The sequence below is a fragment of the Cucumis sativus genome, chromosome 1, assembly GCF_000004075.3.
Source record: "Cucumis sativus cultivar 9930 chromosome 1, Cucumber_9930_V3, whole genome shotgun sequence".
Taxonomy (NCBI): Eukaryota; Viridiplantae; Streptophyta; class Magnoliopsida; order Cucurbitales; family Cucurbitaceae; genus Cucumis; species Cucumis sativus.
The window spans coordinates 31,475,065-31,498,773 of record NC_026655.2 but is presented as its reverse complement, the minus strand read 5'-3'; the positions used below and the strand labels follow the sequence as shown (position 1 = coordinate 31,498,773).

General features: G+C 32.9%; 1 protein-coding gene and 1 long non-coding RNA gene across 2 annotated transcripts; both read right to left on the bottom strand.

Annotated features, from left to right (window-relative positions):
- Nucleotides 1-987: 987 nt before the first annotated feature.
- On the bottom strand, nucleotides 988-15,673 carry LOC101210522 (zeta-carotene desaturase, chloroplastic/chromoplastic). Its single transcript, XM_004142474.3, has 14 exons — nucleotides 15,206-15,673; nucleotides 14,824-14,948; nucleotides 14,222-14,356; nucleotides 13,271-13,343; nucleotides 13,016-13,089; nucleotides 7,349-7,453; nucleotides 4,537-4,781; nucleotides 4,357-4,444; nucleotides 3,921-3,963; nucleotides 3,684-3,840; nucleotides 2,795-2,923; nucleotides 2,471-2,543; nucleotides 1,505-1,669; nucleotides 988-1,302 (listed from the first exon to the last, which is right to left on the bottom strand). The coding sequence occupies exons 1-14, from the start codon at nucleotides 15,366-15,368 to the stop codon at nucleotides 1,147-1,149; spliced, it is 1,731 nt and encodes a 576-aa protein (XP_004142522.1). The 5' UTR covers nucleotides 15,369-15,673; the 3' UTR covers nucleotides 988-1,146.
- LOC116404582 lies at nucleotides 9,512-13,009 on the bottom strand. Its single transcript, XR_004217491.1, has 2 exons — nucleotides 11,883-13,009; nucleotides 9,512-11,692 (listed from the first exon to the last, which is right to left on the bottom strand). It is a non-coding gene; the product is annotated as an uncharacterized LOC116404582 (long non-coding RNA).
- Nucleotides 15,674-23,709: the final 8,036 nt, after the last annotated feature.

Sequence of the window (23,709 nt, the reverse complement as noted above, 5' to 3'; positions counted from 1 at the left end):
CCCAAAGATTTAAAAAGAAAAGAAAAATTTAAGATTGAAGTAATTACAAAATAATTAAATTTGCAAGAAAGTGGAATGTGAATAGGTAGAAGTTAAGAGAATAAGAAAGGTTTTTAGAGAAATTTTAATGATATAATTAATAGGAGAGAAAAGGTTAAAATTATTTATGTCCAAACACATTCGTCAATAATTAATTTCAAATTAAAAGGAAATGAAAAGCAAATTACAATAAAACCAAAGTAAGAAACAAACAAATTTTCTACAAAGATGGGCAAAATTGGGAACGGAAAGTTTCTTCTATACTTTTATATACAATTTTCCAATTTTTAGGACATGCCTTTTATAAATATCCTTTATGGTTCGACCAAAACTGGTTGAACTCATGTCAATTGTTCGATTTAGTTCACTAAAACCAACTAACAGGGTAATCAATGTGTTCATGAATGGATTTATTAAGGGGCGAGGGACACGTGCCCTCATCATATTTTCAATTTTTGTATTTTAATATTAATTTTGAAATATTAAATTACAGTATATATTAAATAATACGTTATTATTATTATTATATTCTACATTTGATACAGTGACAGTGTCCTTTATTTAAAATTTTAAGGTCTTGGATTCAAATCTCATCCCCTGTCGCTTAACGTGTTCAAAAAGGCATTTTTTTCTTTTAAAATAAAAACTAAAAATAAAATTACAAGATGTAAAAAATAAAAAGAAAAATTAACTTCAGTTTTTTGTTTCTTAATTGGACGTGTTATCTTCTTCCTTCATCTCCCACTCCATCCCTTTTTCTTCTCCTTCCTTTTTCCTTTCTGTTTCCAGTTTATATATGATTACAAGGAACATGTGCCTGTCCTTCACTCTTCTCTTCTCTGTGCATCTCTCCTATGGGTACAATATGCGTTCTTTCCAATTCAAACACCAATCCTTATCCCACCATGTTTAAACCTTAAAAAATATAATAATAATCGCTACAAAAGCTCAAGACTAAGACAAGATGGGCCATTTCATTTAGAGCTAGAGAGAGTTGTTTGTGCGATTACAAGAGAATTAGCTGTGGCCCTAGCATTATAATTTTACTATGATTTGATTATTACACTATGCCTCTGTGTTACATCATAAAAAGTGAATCCTCATGGGCTAAACTAGGCTTAGCTCATCACTCGATTTGGCAGTTTCAGATTCAATGTCACCAATCTTCTCTCTTAGCATCATCAATTCCTCACCAGAATCACAGATATATGCAGAAGTTTGCCTCCCTGACAACGTTGCTCCTTCCATGCTATCTATGTAATCCTAAATATAATAGAGAATTTTGAAGTTTACTTTTGGTCTTTTACATATGACCTTTGCCATAAAGTTAGTTTTCTGATAAGATAACCAATGTCTAAAAAGGACTTTCAAGTAGAGGCTTAAATTGATAATGGGATTTCGTGAATAAATTTCATCTTAACTTGGCCTTCTGGATTTGGAATTAAATGAAGAAATGTAGAAATACCTGTTTTGTGTATGACCCAGCAAGGAAGAAGTTTTTAATCGGGGTTTTCTGATCTGGTCGAAAGGGATCTTTGCCGGGTGCCTCGCGATATAGAGACTGCCCAATCTTGACCACAGATGACCATATTACTTCTAAACCTTGTGATGATGGGAATAAATCCAAGACCTGCAAATGATATTAAGTTAAGATCTTCATAGCCACGTTTGGAGAAGAAAACATGGAAAAAATATATAGCTTTGTTACACTGAGTAAAGTTGTTTTTAGGTTGAGTTTAACTTAACTTTCGAATGAGATTTCAAGATGACATTCAAAAAGGTGAAAAGTGTTCATGGATACATAATTATATCAGATTTTTTGGCTACAATTGAGAGTGGTTTTGGCTGTGCTTTCCAGGAAACTTCATAATTTAAAAGTATCGTTTGAAAAGTCAAAAGCATTTATAAAGTATTGGTTGAAGTTGTGATTTTAAAGAGATTTACGTATATTTGATTTTGCAAAATTGAATTTCATAAATTGATTCTAATTATTACAGTCAGTTTCAAAAGTGATTATAGAATTACTGGACATTTTTTATTTAAAAAATATTAATACACAAGCGGAGCAACTTTTACTTGAAAAACAAATAAAAATTAAAGATGTGACCCGATTTTTGTAAGGTGATTCCTGGCCAATCCCACTAAAAGTACATTTCAACAAATTGTTGAAATTTTTTTTTTTTTAAGAGTTTTAGAGTTATCTAAAATTAATTTCAACATTTTTCAAGCATCAATTTGCAAGGGGGAAAGAAAGATTTTCACAATGGCCAAGCTATCCAAAAATCACTCTCAAAATATACCCTATAAATAAAAATACTTCTATAAGATCTATAAAAAATACTTCTTATAAATAAGAATACCCTATAAATTATAGTACTCTGGAAAAGCAAATTGAAATACTTCTATAAGAGGGTCTAAATAAAAATAACACCTGTCTTGCAACTCTTGCTATAATCTCATCATTTAGCAATGGCATGTAAGGATCCCCGGGCGTGAGGACACATCTGAAATGAGTAAAAGTGATTTTAAAATCCAAACATAGCATGCGAAATGACATTTAACAGAGTATGTTTCTGCAAAAATACTTTTTGATGCGTAGATTTTTCCTGATTAGAAAGTAAACACAGGAATATACCAGCCTTCATTGGTACAGTGGGAGGTGTTAGTAGTCACAAGCCTAGTATATGCAGATGAAAATAATAGCATAAAAGGAAAGCATAACCAACATCAGTGTTAAAAGTAAAAGTTGTCTCACTGAAGCAATGATCCCTGTCCTTCAATGTAATAATCCTCGGGAGACGTTAGTGCTAGATCTGCAAAGCATGAGAAATCTGCGTCTGGAGTGTAAAGGAGATTATCCAACCCCACTGCTTGCCTTAACTGCCTACAGTCAATAGTGAAGAAAATCCATGAAAATATATTACTCTTGAATTAATAGAATAAAATATTTGCTTTCCAATGATTTTAATGTAAGATACAGCCTTCTTATGCTCTTATGTAGAAGAAATGTTTGAAACATAAAGGGAAAGAATCATAAAATAAAATTATTAATTATTTTACAGCCAACCAGCAAGAACTGCCTTAACTTTTGCACAATCTCAGAACAATTCTTTTTTTTAATAGAATCAACAACTTTCAAGTTTCATTGAGAAAAATAAAAGAATACGAGCGCAAATAAAAATAAAATAAAATAAAAAACAAACCCCTAAAGAAATGGTTTCCAAGTAAGATCTTACCTAAAGAATTTTTTTTTTAAATTAAGCTTCAGGATCATCATTTTAAATTATTTAATTATTTAACTATTTTGGTTAGAAACAAAACTTTACTTATTTATTGATTAGTTTAAGAAAAACGTTTCACTGATAAAAGAAACAAAACTTTCATTGAAAATTTGTGATACATGAAAGGATATACAAGGGAAAAGGTTTAAGAACAAAAGAAACTTGTTCCCAATTACTGAAATGGACCCAATCCAAAAGAATAAACCAATCTTGATAATAGCAAAAAGGTTGTTTAAATAAGACTAGAAAGAAAAAGTAAATAAGAATGATTTTCTAGAAGTAGAAATTGGAAACACAAATGTCATAAAATAGAACCTTAATGATTTTGTCGACAAAACAAGAACGTAAATCATTAAGAATCACCTCGAACGTTCTAGATCTTGCAATTCTGTCACCCATCCATTGTACCGAAGTTGGACGGTGACAACAGGAACTCCTATTAGCTTATAAATATTGTCAAAGAACTCCCATTCTCTCCATTGTGATGGAATCAACCTTTTAATTCCAGGGACATCACATGCTGTCATCAATGTATAGTTCATTTTTAAAATAAAAAAGAAAAAGAAAAAAAATGTGGAAGACATATATTTAAGCACAAACCTGCTACATAAGCATCAGCTTTCACAATTTTCTTATTTGTGGCCTGCGACAACAGAATCATCAAACGTTCAATATCAATCCAATGACATATTTTGGATCAAAAATTAACATTGACCAACTTTTGACGTCCACAGTTTACTTCTCTGATTTTAAACTAAAATATTATTTACTTTCTGCGATCTGCCTATATTTCTAGCTTGAAATCCAATCATTATTATATTCCTAATTGAGGCCTAGAAATCAAAATAGTGAACATGAAGTTTACTGCTTGAGTAACTAACATCTAACAAGTGGCATAGCTGACCAAACTGATGTTATATACTTAAGTTTTCAAAATTATACGATAACTAAATCCATCCATGTGGTTCCGTATTTTGATTCTGCATTGTTCAGGGAAAAAAAAATCACAGAAAATATGCAGAAGGAAGCATTCCACCTTAGACATTGCCAGTCCTGCAATATAAGTCTCTCCATCTGCGAATTTGTCATAAAGTACCTCCCTGCATCCCCACCTTAGATGGAATCTGCTCTAGTCCGGAAAATGAAGTCAAAATGATTGGCAAAGAGAAAACTAGCCACGAGTACTGAATCAAAACCTGAATAAAGTAATATATACCTGCCCCCTCTGTCCGTGATATACTTCTTTATGGGCCCGCTTAAAAAAACATCCGGAGAACCTTTCAGCATGCGTAATAAAGAAGCCTCGGTTTTAGTAGCAAACAACGAGAAGATAGTAAGCATACAGCGGGCACTGATGTTGTCACAATCAATAAATCCAAGAGCATAGGCAACTGGGTCCCACATTCTCTGGATGCTGGCACGTGTGCCACCTTTAGACAAGAACCACTCTGAAAAACTTATCTGTATGATTGTAAAGGCAAGAATTTAGAAAACTGGAGTTGCAATGGAGTTTATCTTCATATCATCACTAATCATACATATAAAAGAAATTAAGACACTAATCAGGCCAATATGACGAAAGACTGCAGGAAAACAACGTTTCTCCCCAAGACATGAAAATAGGATTTTGCTTTTTTCCCCCTTTTTATAATAATTAAACCAAGATATTACATCACATCAACTCAATCTTCGGCACGCACTCCTTTCCTTTCAAATTCTAGCCTTTTTTATGGCAAGTCTGACAACCTACACAGTGGCTAGAGAGAATGTGATGCCCGAGAGCAGTAGAAGACTGTTGCAGGGTCGGTCTACTATCACAGGGATGGTCTACTGTTGCAGGGTTTATCTATACGAGCATCTATGCTAAGGATGGGCTTTTGCAATTACCAGCTGTGCTTGCATCTCTATGGTAGCTATTCAGTGATTTTTGTGAAAAGGAATACGGGCAACGCATGCTCGGTTGTTAGCAAATCAACCGAGACTCCAAGGTGGGACATGCCTCATATCAAGAAGCATACAACACTGCAATTAGAATGAGATCTGCAATTAGAAAGCACTAGAGGTCGTTGTGTTGCCCAGAATGGATAATTTTTATGGAGATTTTTTCCATGTCTTCCTGGGTGTTTGAATCAATTAAGAACTATTGTCAGTTTTTGTTTTATCAATGTTTCAAGCGTAGTAAGAAGGAAACTGGAGAACTGGTAGTATCTTGCTTTTCTTGGGAGGAGTTCAATCAGTTGGGAAGCTTAGACTATGAACTTTCTTCCAAATAGAAGACCAATATCTGCATGATAATGTATACAAATGGAACCACAGAGGAACCTAGAGGTTTCGTCGTCAATAATGCACTAAATAGCTGAAGTCTTGTCTGTGGACCACCTACTTTTATTGAATGATATAGTGGGGGCAGAATAAGATTCATATTTATCATTTCTTCCTCTAGCCCATATATACAATAAGATAATGGAAACCTATTGCATCCAGGTGTTCATCTTTTGGGTCGTCTTCGATGTATCAGCCTCATTCATTCTAATTCGATGACCAAGCATACATCCAACTTCAAGAACACATAAGACCCATGAAACTCATCTAAAAGCTCTTCAATAACAGGATTGGGAACTTGTCACCCATGGTTGCTTGATTGACCTTACAGTAATCCATACAAAATTTCTACCCCCCTATCTTTTTTCTTCACCACAGGACTTGAAAATGGGATTCTATTCGGTCTTGTAATCTCAGCAGTTGGCATTTCAGTGACCAATTTTTCAACCTCATTCTACTGGGTCAAATTCATCACTGCGCATACTGACCACTGACTCCTTGTCAGAATCAAAAAAATCTGAAACATTCTTGATAGATGAACTAGGATAAATACCTCAAATTAAATTGGTTGATGAACCTGGAGGAGTAACAGTTGAATGATTTAAAAATCCTCCAATCTTGAAGACCTTTAGAAATTTCCTACAAACTAGCACTAGAGGCAAAGAAGAGACAACAATGTTGCCACAATTTTCTTCTTATACGTCAGAACCATAAATTGCTCAGCCAAAAAAGTATAATCAATTTTTTAAGAGTAGTGAAGAGGTAAAGCAGCAAAATTTGTTCTTTTATATCTAAATTCAAATCCTTCGACTTGGAGATCTCCGGCAAAAACGTTGTATCTGATTTTCCACTTCTAATTCTTCCTCTTCCATATTGGAAAGATGAGGCTTCATTATTGGAGAATGAATTTGTATTAAGAGAAGTGGATTGAATAGTTATCTTAGCCTGAAGCATACCCGAAAAACCTTTCTCATTCTCAATGGAAAATGGTTGAGATGGTGTTGAATGCTCTTGAGAGCCATGAATATCCAAATTCAAAGAATTATTCTCTTTTTGCCCCCTCAATGTGTATAGAACAACAAAAATTCTATGAATTAAATGATGAGTCTCTCTCCTAGCCATATGGAACCACAATTGCCAGGACCTCCTCGGTTGAGCTGGTTTTTTTAAAAAAAGGATGCGAAACTTTTCATCAACTAAATGAAAAGAGACTATTGCTCAAAATACACCAAAATTATCCTTGGTTGAGATATCAAAAGCAATTTATTTGGAACCCCCCTGCATGGAGAGGGATCTCATAACTCCAACATTTAAGTTGAAGAGACACAACTACTACAAGGAGTAGTTGACCAACTACATGAAGAGGCAAAGAAGGCAAAGAAATAAAAACATCAAAAGATATATATTAAGCTAGATGGACAAATTATTAGGAGCCAACCTATAACTTATTATAGCATCTTTTGAAATCTTTATAAGAGAAAAGTAGTATTTCTTTTTCGAATTTTCATCGAGAAAGAATGAAATCTTTATAAAGAGAAGTAGTATGTTAACTTATGACACAAATAGCAAGCAGTGGTAATTTTGTCAAAAAATAAAAAAGAATATTGTACATGAGAATTTATAATATTTGTTTGTTAAGTAAGAAAATAAAAAACCATGTGAGTGATAAAAAAATTTAAAAATTAAAAAAAAAAGATTATTCTCACACTATCCAAGTTTCGAATATCCTTCATTGCAGCATCTGGATCAACAAGAGCCTTAACAACTGGACTTAAGGCAAGAGCCAACGCATTTCTTGCTTTATCATAAGTCTGCATTTGACAATTGTTTTGGGAAAAAAGTCAGAAAAATATCTAGGAATCTAGAACAATAAACAACAAGTACAATAGTAAGAGATTAGTCGTCTAAGTCCAACAAATATATAGTGCTCCAAAGAAATTACATCTTTCATACAAAACTAAAAACCAAAAACTCTCGTCTCAAACTATTGAAAGAGATGAAAAGGAACCCTAAAGGAAAAAAGAAACCCGATGGAGGGTCCTTATTATTTTCTTATGAAAACAAGGGAAACAAGAGGGGGAAAATAAAAAAAGCAAAAAGGGCTTAAAAAAAAAAAGAAAGAATAATTAGGGTAACATAATTCCCAAAACTACCCTTGGGCTTTCAACACACAACAAGCCCACAAAATTCTTACACTCTCCCTCAAGATGGGACGTAAATATCAAGAAGGCCCAACTTGCTAACACAGAAATCAAAACTCTGTCTAAGATGCCCCTTGGTGAGAATTTCAGCAACTTGTTGACTTGAGGGAATGCAAGAAATGCATATACCACCATTGTCCGGTCTTTCTTTTATAAAGTGTCTATCAATCTCCACATGTTTGGTTCTATCATGTATAACCAAGTTATTGGCGATGCTAATAGCAGCCTTATATCGTAGAATAATTTCATAGGCACCTCATAGTCCTGATGAAGATTAAATAAAACCTTCAGTACCCAAATCTCCTAACAAATCCCCTAAACTCATGGCCCTATACTCAACTTCAGCACTACTTCTAGCTACAACACCTTGCTTCTTAGTCCTCCAAGTTATGAGATTGCCCCACACAAAAGTACAAAACCCAAAGGTGGATTTTCTATCAACAATAGACCATGCCCAGTCAAAATCAATATAAGCCTCAATACACCACCTTCTGTCAACCTTCTTGAACATCAACCCTTTATCAGGAGTGGTTTTCAAATACCTCATAATTCTGTTAACTATCTCTATGTGTTCCTCGTACCACACAATATCTTGTCTAGTGTGAGATAAGTAGATCAACTTCTCCCCTAGGCGCTAATACTTTTTTATCAACTGGAACTTAATCAAAGTTAGCTGAGCAATAGGAGACTCAACTTCCTTTCTGAGATTCCTCCTATAGTAGATTATCCAGGGAACTTGGGTTGTCGGTAAGATCGTGTTATAAGGATCAGAGTCAAGTAAGGTAACAAGATTACAACTAGTAAACTCTAAGAGAATCACACAGTTAGGCTCTTCACTTACACTCTTCCCTTGAAGAGGACTAACGGGAAAGAAAGGATGATACTCAAGGAAAGTGACATCCATGAAGATAAACTACTAATGGGGAGGAGGATGGAAATATTTATAGCCTCATTGATGAAAAGGATACCCAACAAACACACAAGCCTAAGCTCGAAGAGTGAACTTGGTATGGTTTGGACCATGGCTATGAACGTAGGTATTGCACCCGAACACCCGAAGGTGAACCTCAAGAATGAGACGGGTAGAAGGATAAGACTCCTTGAAACATTATGTAGGGATCTAGAGGTGGAGAACACGAGAGAGCATTCGATTAATAAAATGAGCTGCAATGAGAACAACATCACCCTACATATAGGAGAGAAGGGAAGCAGACAACATAAAGGAGCAAGCTACTTCCATAAGGTGACAGCTTTTTCGCTCAGCAACCCGATTTTATTTGCAGGTGTACCACAGAAATTTTGATGGACAATCTCTTTGAGGGATAGAAACTCATTAAGGGTATGGTTTTGAAACTCCTGACCGTTGTCACTTCATAGGATTGCAATTGTGGCATTGAACTGCGTTTCTACAATGTGATAGAAGTCTCGAAATATGGAAGTAACCTCAGATTTTTCAGAGATGAGGAAGACCTAGGTAAGGCGGGTATGATCATCAATGAAGGTCACAATCCATCGTTTCCCAGAAGAGGTAGTAAACTTGGATGGCCCCTAAACATCACTATGGATAGAGGTGAAAGGTTGGTTCGTTTATATGATTGTGAGGGAAAGGAGACTCGATATTTTTTTATCTCGAATACACACATCACAAGATAAAGTAGATAAATCAACTTTAAAGAAAAGATGGGGAAGTAAATATTTCATATATTGAAATTTTGGGTGACCCAGCTGGAAATACCACAACATACAATCTTTTTCAAAAGTAGTAAAGTGCGTTGATAAAAAACTAGTCCTCGAAGTACTGTTAGAGGAAGCGTCATCGTCAAGAAGTTAGAGACCCCTACTATGTCAGGCAATGCCAATCATCCACCCCACCCCACCCCACCCCAAGCTTAAGCCCTGAAAAGAAACAAAATCAAGGAAGGAAGTTGGTTTACAGTTCAGTTTGTGGATAATCATGCTTATAGATAACAAATTATAAGAAATTTTGAGAACATGCAACACATTTCGTAAGGGTAGCCCTTCAAAGGGAAAATTTTGCCTCTTTCCAACAATGGGGGCCAAGGAACCATCTGCAATTCTGATTTTCTCATTACTACACAAGGAATAGAGGAAACAAAACTTTCAGAAGAACTAATTAAATGATTTGTATCACCCGAATCCAGAATCCAAGGATTCTTCCCATCAACACTGATAAGACTAAGGGACTGAGGCATACCCAACTTAACAATAGCTCCTAGTGTGGACAGACTAGGATCATTCCAGTTTCCAATGAGACCAGATTTGAGAGGTTCCAGAAGACTCACTCACATAAGCTCGTCCTAAATTTTGTTTGTAGTTCGAAGGGCGTGTCTTACCGCCTGGGGGACGACCATGTAATTTCCAACACCGTTCTTTAGTGTGCCACTATTTCTTGCAATACTCAAAGATAGGGACCGATTTTCTGTTGTGATTCTCACTATCATGAGTAGAGGACGTCACACTGAAGACAGCAGCATCAGTCAGGAACGGTCAGAATGTTCATACTCGTACGGTCTCCTCAAGGCGAACTTCAGAACAAACCTCCATTAAGGAGAAAATAGGACTCTGGCCCAGTATACGACCACGAACTACATCAAACTTCGAGTTGAGTGCAAGGAAGTCATATTTTATCAACCTCTTCAAGTCTAGAGTGTTATATGGCTATCACTGAAACAGTTCCAGACAATTTCACTGCAAAGATCCATTTCCTGCCAAATGAGGGAAAGTTTGTTAAAATAGGATGTCACATCCATAGTCCTCTTCTTGCATTCATGGATTTGTTTTCTCGGTTTGTAGAGATGAGAGGCATTCGGCTTCAAATAAAGTTTCTGAGTTGTATCCCATATATCCTTAGCAATCGCAGCATACAATAAGGGTTGCCAATCTATGGCTCCATACAGTTGATTAACTGGCCCAAATGAGAGAATCCTCCTCTTTCCAGAATCGTTCCTGGAGATCACTGATGGAGGACGATATAACTCTCCTATCAGAAAGCCAAATTTGTGGTGTCCTTCAAGGATCATTTTAACAGATTATGACCACGAGAAATAGTTACAGTCATTCAGCTTCTCCCCTGTAAAGATCCTTGTAGTTTATGCCACAAAACCAAACACGTAAATAGAAGACAAATTAGAGAGCGAAGGTACCGAATTCTCTAAATACATCGATAAGGTGATCAGAATGCCAAGACTAGGTGTGTGGGTAGAGTAGAAGCTCTTAAAGCTGCCTCAAACGTCGCACTTTGCTGTTTAAACATGGCCAATTGTTGTTGGGTGGTACCCTGATATAAATCATGCACATTTGGTTTAGACTGAACCGAGGAATCACCAATTTCAAAGTCCAACTGGGCATGGAGATTACCAACACCGAGATGACAATTGAATAAATTTTTCGATCAGGTATAGGTATTCTTTGGGTACTGTTAAAGGATATCATGGCTCAGATGGTGTAGGGGATGTATTAGGGTTTGCAACAACTTAGGGTTTAGGGTTTGTAGCAAGGTGGTGAGCAGCGACTAGTAAAGGATTGCAATCAGCGGCTGGTTAAGGTTTGCGGCAAAGGTTGGTTGTAGCCGTTAAGGTTTGCAATGAGGATTGGCTATGGTTGTATAGCAGGCGGCAGTGGCTGGAAGGTAAAGGTATTGCTAGGTGGTGCGTGGGATTGTTGCGATTGGGAAAGGGAGTCGTTCAGCGACGCGTGCAGCTTGGAAAGGGACCTGTTCGGCGGCGTGTGTGGTTGGGGAGTCATACCAGTCAACGTGTCTGAAGCTGACAGAGGAGTCTAACTGAAACTTGTTGCGGTAGGCTTTCTTTCTCCTAGGCTTTCTTCTTGCTGTGGAGCGATGGTATCAAGTTAATGGAATAAGTTTGCCTAGATCTCCTTCATTCTCACTTTCATGATAAGCCTATCATATTTCTTCATTTACTTAGATTGACACAACTCGAAGACTCTTTTAGGATTTCACACATTCATCGTTCTTTAAGAAGAAGACTAAGAAGGAAGAATTAAGAAGGAATTCCACCTGGGCTAAGAAGTATAGGGAATTAAGGCTCGGAAGCAAGCTCACAAGCGATTCCTTCATCAAAGGCGGTGCTGAAGGTGGCTGTCATCTCACCGGCTGCGTGATCCTCCATCAGTGGCTCCTCTATTTGGGTTCCATCAGTTGTAGTTTTTTTGGGTTTCATCATCACCTTACTCTAATAACATACTGAAAGAGACGAAAAGGGAAAAAAAACACGATATACGTGGAAACCCTAGTACAAGAACAAAAACCATGATGGAGAGTTTTCTTATTATTTTCTTATGAAAACAAGGGATACAAGAGAGGGGAGATTAAAAGGCAACATGAGCCTAAATAAAAAAGAAAGAATAATTATGGTAACATAATTTACAAAACTACCTTAGGCTTTCAACACACACAAGTCCACAAAATTCTAACACAAACTTCCTAAATGTCTTCATCTTAATCACAATTGTCAACTTCATATCCATGACCATGATTAGAGAAAACTACAGCCTTTAAATTTGGTTCATCAAACGCAAAGGCTACCTCAGGCATCCCAACATCTTCAAGTGACAAATGTTTTTTTTTTTTCAAGAAAGGAATAGTTTAAAAATCTTTGTCAATCAAGAAAAAGGGGTAGAGGGTGAAGCTTTGAGTAGTCATATTATGTCCAAAGAGAGAGGCACTAGTGTGAAGGAAGTGGAGATTGATAATAATGGGTGGGAACAATAAGTGGTGCACTTTTAGGGGTTTTTTTATTTAAAAAGTATTAAAAGAACAAATGCAGGGACTTGATATAATATTATTTAAAGATTATCATATTTTCTTTGAATTTTGGTTGTCAATAGAATTTTGGAGGAAGATTTTCTCCTTTTCTATTCTTCACTGGGCTTTAATTGTTGTTTTCAAGTCCAATGTTCTCCAGATTTTGTAGGTTTAGTCTTACTTTTCTTGAAATATTGGCAACTCCAAGTTTTATGCTTTGTTTCCTCTAATGTATATTGTTAAGCAAAAAAGAAAAATCCCAGCAACTCCTTTCATAAAGAAAAATAGAAGTCCTATATAGCATTAGGAAAACCGTACCAAAAATTATTAACTATAAAAAAACAAAAAAAAAGATGTTCAAGGCCGGTGACAATGATAAACATTACCCCAAGCTGATTTGTGGTCAAGAAAGCTTGAATTCCATGTATGGGAGCTCCAACCGGAAAGCGGAAATCAAGTTCTGAGGTTGTAAAGATTCATTAGAAATGGAGTCAAAATAATATCTACATTGTCGTAAAAACAAAGATAGTGTTCATATTCCCAAGAAAGTAAAAACCATCCATGGTTATAATTAGATGAAGTGGTAACTTGAACTCATGGCCTGAAGAAAAATTTTGTTAAGAATAAGAAATGCACTCTACCTCCAATTTCACCTCCCTTGTTTACAAACGTATGAGTATGATCCTTCACAAGTAGATTTTTCTCTGCGCCAACCTAATCTCAAATAAGTCAGATAATATGTACAACTAGCTCTGTCTTGAATTATAATACAAAATAAAGTTGTCAAAAAGAAAAGGTGCATCTAATATCATTGGCAACAAGCTAGAGAAAATGCTGCCATATATTTCTAGAAGCAGCCATTGGCACCAAACAGCCAGTTCTACTTCTACGATAGACAAATAATTATTATATCTTAAATCACCAATTCATCTAAAATCTTAAGCTAATGGGTGAGGGTAAATGTAAATGCTATCCAACACTCCCCTCACTTGTAGGCTTGAAATATCAAGAAAGACACAAGTGGATATTAACATTAAATGGGGAGGAAACAACAACATAAGGGCGTGAACGCAGCAGCAACCTACTCTATACCATCTTAAATCACCAATTCAACCTAAAAGCTTAAGCTAATGATAGAGGGTAAATTTAAATAATATCCAACATTATACGATTCAAAATCTTCAATATGTTTGTTCATTACTTCAAAACAGCTTTACCATCATTATTTCAAGACAGCTTTACCATCGATTCTTGACCATTACCTACAAAAGAACCCAGCGGCAATCCAAATGCTAGTATAAGGCATCGCTATCTCTAGCTAAGCATTATACGAGGCATAAAGCCAGGCTTGACATGTCTAGTTTCTAGTAATTTTTTTTTATTACTTCGTTGTGGAGTTTGAATCCTTGAACATTAAATCTCTTTTCATATATTCAATAAAATATTCACTTCTTGTAAAAGTGTGTACGTATATATAAATATATATATATATATAAAGAAAAAAAATCAGTTAAGTCAATATTTAAGAGAGAAGAGGAACTATAAATGTTCACATGTTATATTTGTTTATCAAAGAGGCAAACAGTCTTCACCTTTTTCATTAAACGAAAAAGATTGTTGTAACAACCAAAAAATACATGCAGCCCCATTTCAATATGGTTTCCACGTTTATCAACAAATGATCCCACTTTCCCACCAATGAAGGTCCTTGATTCATATATATCAACCTGAAATCATAAAAGGCACGTGTGAGTGTGACATTCTTCAATTGCATAATCAGTTGAACAATGAAAACCATAAATAGTTCGTCTTTTGTTCACTTTCCGAAGATGCTAAATTAAAAAGTAAACATGTGTACACATATGGGTGAGTTTGGGGAGACTTCTAGAAGGGCAATTCTGACAGTAATCATCAAAATTCTCACCATATGTACATAATAAACAAAACTGACTTTGAGAATTATAAAGACACCGGAAACAAACACTTGAAAGTGGTTTTAGGAGAAGCAAATAGAGTTTCTTCCAAAAATTGCCTTTAGAAGAAAAGTTGGCACTTAAAAGCATCTTTCCAAACTCATTCTAAACTAATCCTTGCTATGAAGCAGTAGTTATTATTAAGACACCGTATAGTTTCTGGGCCCTTTTAATACAAGGTACTGAAGAAAACAGTGAAAGTGCTAGGTGATAAACTGAACCTCATGGCCTTGATCCAAAAGCTCAACAGCGGTCGACATCCCAGCAAGCCCAGCTCCAATAATGGCAACTTTCAATTTGGGTCCTCGATATCGCTCAGGTTCAGGGGGAAACAATCCTTTGGGAGCTGTAAGGTAACACATAAACTTGATTATACTAAAAACCTACACAATCAAATGACTAAACTATCCAACATCAATTTTTCATGACCAACCCTAATCTGAATTTCAAAAAAAAAAAAAATCAGCAGTTAGCAAGAACCGCCCAATTGTTACTTTAAAAACAGAGTGTACTCCAATCGAGCATATGCTCCTAGATAAAATATCGAAAAGCAAAATCCCCCCTCAAAAATAATAACAACAGATAAAATAAAATAGAACATACCATTAACACTCATATCAGAAACATCTTTGTCCAAAGAGGATTTAACCAAAAACTTTTGACTCTTTAGAAGAACCAACGAATGACGAGCAGGAAGTCTAAAATCGCGACAGTTGGCATGCTTCCCAGAGAAGGAAACAGGAGAAAAAAGAATCCCAGAAGCCATAATGGTAAAATGAAGAACAAAGGAATGGATAAAATGAGCTTCTGGGAGCTCAACTATAGAAAATTGAAGCCACTTTCCAAGTAATATAGTTCAATGGCTGAAATTTCGTTATTAGAATTTGTAAGAGAAGAGGGTATCAGGAAAGTGAAGATGCGTTGGGTGAGAATTTGTCTTGTAGCTGCGGTAGGCAAAGGAGGTGTTAATGCCAAAAATAAAAAGGATAGTGGATTGAAAATGTTGCGCAAAAAAAAGAAAAATGCAAATGCGTGAGAATTTATGAAACAGAACGAGACACCGAGGGAAGTGCTTCTCCTAGCGATGATGCGCCACCAAACGAGAGAGTTATATGAGATAAGGCAACAATGTCTCTTTCACATTTCAAATGGATATACTTCAAATTTATGGTAACTAAAAAGAAAAGGAAAGTTAAAATTTGCTAATATAGACTTTTATTCATGAATGTGTTATTTGAAATTTAGGAATGATGAGGTGAATTATATAACTTACTTTTAAATCCTATAAAATACTACCAAATTTGACCATTTTGGTTCGAAAAAGATTTTAAGTAAAAACACTTTAATGACCCAACTGCTTGAGGATACTTTCTTGAAAGGAGAAAAATTAAAATTTTTATAAAATTAATATCAAATAATTGTTCGTAAGCCATAAAATTTGCAACATCAGTCAAAATATGAGTCATGACTGGTGGGGTCTAACAATTTTAAAGAAAATAAAAATAAATAAATAAAATAAAACTTTGAATAAAATGTATAAAAAAACTAAAAAATAGAAGCGGAAGTAGAATGGGTCCCCACATTTTCAAATCATCTACCCTTGCCTGAAATATTAAACATAGAAAAATTGTGAGTATATAAAAGTATATACAGTAAGGGACCCACTGGTTCCGCTACCTTTTCCTCAAATATTAAACATAGAAAAATAGTGAGTATATAAAAATATATCCAATAAGAGATCCACTACTGATTCTACTAAATGATCTGTTAACTTCATGTTAGGAACATAATAATAATATTGTGTGTCCAATGGAGCACACCTAGGCGAGTGAGACCGTACAAACACATCTCTAATCATGCGAGTGATCCCGTAAGAACACTCATATTTGTGTTAATGATCGTAGGTACACACTCCATAAACATGTTTGTGATACGTAGGTACGCCCCTAATCGTGTGAGTAATCACGTTGGAACACCCCTGGTCATGTGAGTGACACCATACAAATACAGTATAACTGACCCCTAACCATGCATGTGATTAGTAGGTACACACTTAATTGTGCGAGTGGTCCCGTATGAACACCCCTAGTCGTGCAAGTGACTCCATAGATAGGAACACAATCTAGGTGACTTAAAATGTCTAACAACCAAAGTTAACCGACACACCATTATCCAAAAGCATGTCAAAAACAACATAAACATGGCATGAATCATCAGACATAAAAGTCTATAATCACCATGCAATTCATAAAACATGCATAAATCACCATAATACATCTATCATCAACCACAACATTTCATTATGCATTTTAAGCCACTATCAATGCATAATCACAAAATACATGTGACTCTTAAATTTAGTTCGAAGATTCAGTAGTAGAATCTCTTACCTGAGATATTAGCCAACAAAAATTCCTTAGCTGACAGTAAAAATTCTCCAATTAATTCGACCCTAATCATAAAAGAAAAATTCAGTATCTTAATCAATAAAATTAACAATGGACTATCATCCAAAATTCTCTCAAATTAATAACTCAAAATTGAGATGGAAACTAATTCAACCTAAATTCTCGCCAATAAATACTTTAAGAAAAACCGAGTTATATCCAAATTAAATTAACAATTTTTGCCAACAAATTACCAATTTAATTACCTTATCTTACCAAATTTAGGATCCATTTGGATTGACTTAAGAAAAAAATATTTTTCAAGAAATTCATTTTTATTTAAACTCTTTTGATGAAAATTATTGTTTAAAATGCACTTAAAAACAATTTTGGATGTTTTCGAAACACTTTATTTTTTCTAAAATGACATATTTTTTTGAATTAATCACTTGAAAATGTATTGCAAACACACCTTTACCCAAATAGAGGTTGAAAAATTCTCTTAACCTTGTGAAAAAATTAACCACTTAGAATCTCAAACTTTGACAAAGGACTTTCTAAAGGCATGCAACCAAAATCAATTTTAATAATAATACTTAATTTAGAGTTTTAATTAACCTTTAATGGGTATTAAAATCCCACAATAAAGATTCAAAACACTCACCTAAGTAACCAATCTTAACAAAAACCGGTGAGCGGCGACAGTAAAGGGCAGCCGCAAACATCTTTGATCCAATAGGAATAACGGTGACGACTAGGGTTATCTTGGGGAAGAAGGATGAAGAATCTTTTCTTTTTTCTTTTCTTATTGACTTAAGCATTCCAATGTCATTTATAAATTCTAATAACAATAATAATATTTATCATTATTATTTCATTTTCCTTTTAGAGGTACGAAACCTTGAGAATGCGTTTGGGGAGGGAAAGAGTTATGAAAAAAAAAATTATGATAATTCTATGTTATGATAATATGTTTTTGGGGAGAGGTTTATTATTGGTAGTGTTATGATAATATGCGTTTGGGAAAAAGATTATAATAGGTAGTGTAATTATAATAGTTTGGAAAATGATTATATGAGAATGATGATATGAGAATGATTATTTTTAAAAATTCATATTCTAAATCCAATACACAAATAATCGAATATTTAATTTATCAAATTTTCATATTTTTCGTAAAACAAGTTCTATTAGTTTTCTTAAATACAATGTTCATTTCAACCTTTTTAATGCTAGCGTTTCGTGCTAATAATTTTTTTTTTTTTTAAATCGTATTCTAACTCCAATACACAAATTATATATATTTAATCTACCAAATCATCATCGTTTTCATAAAACAATTTTCAGTAATTTCTTCAAATACGACGTCCATTTTCAACATTTTTTAATATTGGGTCGTTATATGCGAATAAATTATAAAATTTTTTTTAATTGATATTCTTAGTGCAATACACAAGTTACGTATATTTAACAATTGATTTAAACTAATGATTGACACCATAATTTTCAATAATTTCTTCAAATATAACGTCCATTTTGAACTTTCTTTACGTACGAGTAACTTATTAATTTTGAATAATTAATTTCATATATTTAATTTTCCAAATCGTTCTAGTTTTCGTAGTGCGGGATAAAAAAAAACGGGTCAAGTGTTTTTTAAATAAAAATATTAATATTAAATTCATGTAATGGTACCAAATTCATAACTTAAAAACATGTTACATTTTTTAAATAGAAATATTAAAATTAACAAAAAAAACTCATAAGTGTAGAAATTATAAATATAGATAAAAAATAGATTAAATAATATTTAAACTTAAATGAGTTAGTTATAAATAAGAGAAATGATTAAAAGAAAGATTGATAAAGGGTTGACATAGGAATGAAGGGCCCTTTCACGGAAAAAAGAAATAAGAAAAATAGGAGATTAAATGGAGGAAATGATTATTATAATCCTTGTTTGGGGAATGATTAAGTGAAAGGAATATGAAGATTATTTATAATCCTTGTTTGGGGAATGATTAAGTTAAAAGATTAGGAGGGATTATTATAATGTATAAGAAATACTTATTGAATGTTTTATGTAAACCAAATACAAACAAAAATTGTATTTTTTTTTTTTTTGCATTTGTCTAAACTTATTTATTTTGTTTGTACGGTTTTCTAAAACGACGAAAAATTGTATTAAATAATATTTATATTTAACCCAACAAATATGTATTAATTTTTAAATTGATTTTGTATAAAAAAAAATGGACCGTACACACAATACACAATACAAACAAATTGTATTATTATTTTTTCATTTATGTTAATATGTTTCTTCAAATTGTACCGTAAATAGAATACAACACAAAATTTGTATTTTAAGTTTGTATCATCAATCCTATATAATAAAAAATTGTATTGTGTTGTTTTTATTTTTCTTTCATTTTTAATATTTTTTCTTTCATTTATTAATTTTTTTCTTCATGAGAACGATAAACAACATACTAAAGAAGAGAACTAATTCGTTTGACACAAAGAAAATGAAGAATAAGAGAAGTGGATTAATTTGTTTGAGAAATAAAAGAAATAAGAAAGAAGAGAAATATATTAATTTGGACCGACGAATAAATTAGGAAAGAGAAGAGAGGGACGAATTATATTGAAAAATGGAAGAATTATATTGGGAAATGAAAAGATTAAGGGAAGAAACTGGAGTAATAAATGAGAAAATAGAAGGAATGAGGTAGTAAACTTGAAAATATTAAAAATGGAAAATATTAAAAATGTCCCGATCAATAAACGATTAATTGGTCACTCATGCATATAATATATTTGATAAACGATATTATATCAAGATCATTTAGTTTTGGTTACACGATTGTGTAGATTTGACTACTCAAGCTTCTTTGGTATACAATCGTTTACATTTGACGACCTAAATATTTTATATTTGGTATACAATTTTGAATCAAATAACATTTAGAAAAAAAACTAAGATTTCAAAGAAAATATAAAAAGAAAAATTGTAGAAGAGAATAGAGAAGATGGAAAGGAAAGACAAGCCTGAAATATTTTTAACAAAATTGTTGACTTTATGGATTTTTTTATTTTGTTACACGACCATAAATATTTGTATGTTTTGTTATATTTATGAAATTTAACCTTTATTTAATTCGAATTTTTCTTATCAAATCCAAATCAATCATCTGATTGATTATCTTACTTTTCAACAATTATAATTATATTTTGAGGCATTTTTAAAATAGAAAAATAAATTAAAATATTACAAGCTATAACAAAATTTTGGATTCTATTAATGATAGTTTTCTATCACTATAGCATATCAATGATATAATTTGCTATAGGTTGTAAATATTTTGTAAAATTTGTTATTTTTGAAAATTTCCCTCATATTTCATCATATAATTAATTTCACTTTTTCATATTAATTATTTATACAAAACCAAATAATTAATATCACGTTCCACCAAAAACCCAAATTCTTAATTAAATATACGTACTCACACACATATATACTTAATTAATTCTAACTCTACCAAAACCAACTTTTACTTTCAACGATCCAAATCAACTCAAAACCTCAATTTGTTTAATTAACCAATTTTTTTCCATTAAATCATTTATTTTAAAATTTCATAAATTTCAACTTGAAATATCTTAATTCAAAAATTCAATTTTAACTCTAAACCAGAAGATAACTCCCAAATAATTTAAAATAATTAATAAAAGCTTCATACAAATTTAAGATGTTATATTTTCCCCAATAATTATATTCAATTATCAAATTTTATGTTAAATAAATCTTATTCATTCTCTTGCCTCATTTACCAAATCATATCAACCTCTCTCATCAATCAATATTTATCTTTTTCCAAAATAATTAATTATCTTCTATCATAATTATTTTTTCACAAATAAATTCATCTTTACCCTTTTCATAAAATTATATTTAAATATATATAATTAACCATAATTCTAACACTTAAATTCACTAATTAATTAAATATTCACTCAAACAAATATTTCATTAATTCCAATTCCAATAGAACTAAATTTTCTCTTTCAAATAACTCAAAATAACACCAAATAAACTCAAAAACATAATTAAATAAAATTAAGATAATTTTAAACTTAATTATCTTAGTTTAATTTAATTATGTTAGAATTGTTCGGAAGTTATTTTGAGATATTTGTGCAAAATTATTTGATTATGTAGAAATTAAGATTAATTATATTTATTGGAAGAATATTTAATTAATTTGAAGAATATTTAATTAATTTGAAGATTTTGAATTTTTGGTGTCATTAAAGTTTTGATTTTAAGTTGGTTGATTTTGGATTGATTAAATTGACGATGAATTTGAATGAATTAAAGAATAATTATATATATAGATGTATATAATTAAATACATTTTTGGAATGAAAATAATTATATTTAGATAATATAATTATTTGAGGAGTGTATTTTATTATTTGGAGAAAAGAGAAAGTTGTATTTGATAGGGAATTAAATGAAGAGAGAAAATTTGATTTGTTATTTTGAAAAAGGAAAAGAAAAAAGGGAAATAATAATATAGTTATTATTATTATATTAAATAGACCTCGTTTTGCATGCAACTTATTTTTGGGGAATTGACAAAAATAGGCAAAAAATGGAGTAGATAAAGACTTTTAGGATTGATTGTGAAAAAGTTGACATTTAGGACAAATTGAAGGTGAAATGACGAAAATACCCTTATTTCAGATTAAACATTTCAATTTAAGAACCTGCGAGATGTCTGCGAGATGACTACGAGATGTTTGCGAGATGTCTACCAGATGTTTGCGAGATAAAATAATAATAATAATAAATTGCTAACATCATTTGAAACATCTCTAAAACAACCTTAAATCAACCATAAATAAACTTGAAACAATAAAAATTAATATTTGATTTATACATTTAAGATGCAAATATATATACGTATAACACAATTCATATTCGGATTTAAAAAAAAAATAAAACAATTAAAACAATTTATTATTATTATTTTATCTCGCAAACATCTGGTAGACATCTCGTAAACATCTCGCAGACATCTCGCAGGTTCTTAAATTGAAATGTTTAATATGAAATGAGGGTATTTTCGTCATTTCACCTCCAATTTGTCCTAAATGTCAACTTTTTTACAATCAATCCTAAAATCTTTATCTATCCCATTTTTGGCCTATTTTTGTCAATTCCCCCTTATTTTTCATCTTCTTCTTCTTCTTCTTCAAAAAAAAAAAAAAAAAACAAAACAAAACTAGTTGCCGCCTCTTTCACTGTTCTTCACTGTCGTCTCTGATCACTCTTCGACGAAGCCCATCTCTGCGTGATTCACATACATTATCTTTGTTAGACATTTTGAGTCGTTTCTTCACCCCACTCCATCATTTTCCGTCAAGCTTTCGTGTTTCGCCTGCGCCCTTTGTTTCGTTAGGAAAACCCATTGTTGGTTTCATCTTCGTCTGCCGCTGAACGACTCGTCTCCTCCGAGCAGCGTCGTCAATGTCCCTATTGGCCATTTTCACGTTCGTAGGTCAAGAACCCTAAATTGAGTCGACCATCTCATGCGCGAGCCACTACCTGTCATGCAGCCAAGTTTGAGTCGTGTTCCTTTTCGAGTTGATCTGTCTCCTTGCCAAGCCAATCATTCCCATTCTAAGCCATTTAGCAAGCCAAGCCTGTTGCCTCATTTTCCTTAAGCCATTGGAGCCATATAGTATCTTGGTAAGTTTTTTATTGAGTTTGATATGGCAAAATAAAAACCATTTGGATCTTAAATAATTTAAAGTGTGGAATTAAGTTGGATTTTTGTTCTTTTAAGGTTTTTGGCTAACTTGAGGAATGATTAATCTGTGAGGAAATTGTTTCCATTCAAGGTTGTTTTGGTTTCAACCTTAACCGTGGGGTAAGTTTGAGACCTAAGTTAAATACTAGGATGTTTGAATGAAAAAACTATTAATTTAGTTTCGTTTATGTTTAGGATTTGTCTGTTGATAACTTGTAGAAAAAAAAGTTATTATAGCCTCTTTTGTTAGAACAATGAGGCCAAAATAGGGAAGAAGTCTATCAAAACACATAGTTTATATTGACAATGCATAACTACTTAGAAATAGATTTTATTTAGCTTTCACACCTGTTTTACCATAATTACAGGGTCCTAGGATTAATGATGAGTGAGTTAGTGAATCACAAGGGAACTCGCGCCGACACTACACAATAAAGATTTCAGTTGACACTAACATTTCTAGGCGAGAAGACCAAATCACAACAAGAAAAGCAGTTCACTAGGAGACAAAAATGGCAGTTCGAGATGATGTGACTAGCGATAGAAACCTTTCACCGTGCGGTGCTGACATGCTTAAAAGAATAAAAATTTTCCTCTTAAAGCTATCTATAAAAGGACTCCATCTTCACCTTAATAAGCACACTTAAATGAGCTAAATAATAATAAAATTGATGTTGTGAGGAGGATTGAATGGACCAAAACTTAGAGAGAAGGGCAAAAAGGAATAGCCTTTTTGCTGGCTATAAAGAGTTTCTTTCTCTTCTCCGATAAGTTGTGGAAGTGAGAGCTTAACTTTTGAGTAGTGAAGGTTCCATTTTCCATTCCCCCTAACTTGTATTCACTCTCATTCTTCTGTCGTCTCTTTTTGTTGATGGAAATGGTAGACATGCATAGCAGA

Coding starts and splice junctions, on each gene's coding strand:
- LOC101210522 (XM_004142474.3), bottom strand. CDS start 15,368: ATGGCTTCTGGGATTCTTTTTTCTCCTGTTTCCTTCTCTGGGAAGCAT. Junction 4,445..4,536: donor ATCACGGACAGAGGGGGCAG/GTATATATTACT, acceptor GGACTAGAGCAG/ATTCCATCTAAGGTGGGGAT. Junction 3,841..3,920: donor AGCTGATGCTTATGTAGCAG/GTTTGTGCTTAA, acceptor CATTGATGACAG/CATGTGATGTCCCTGGAATT.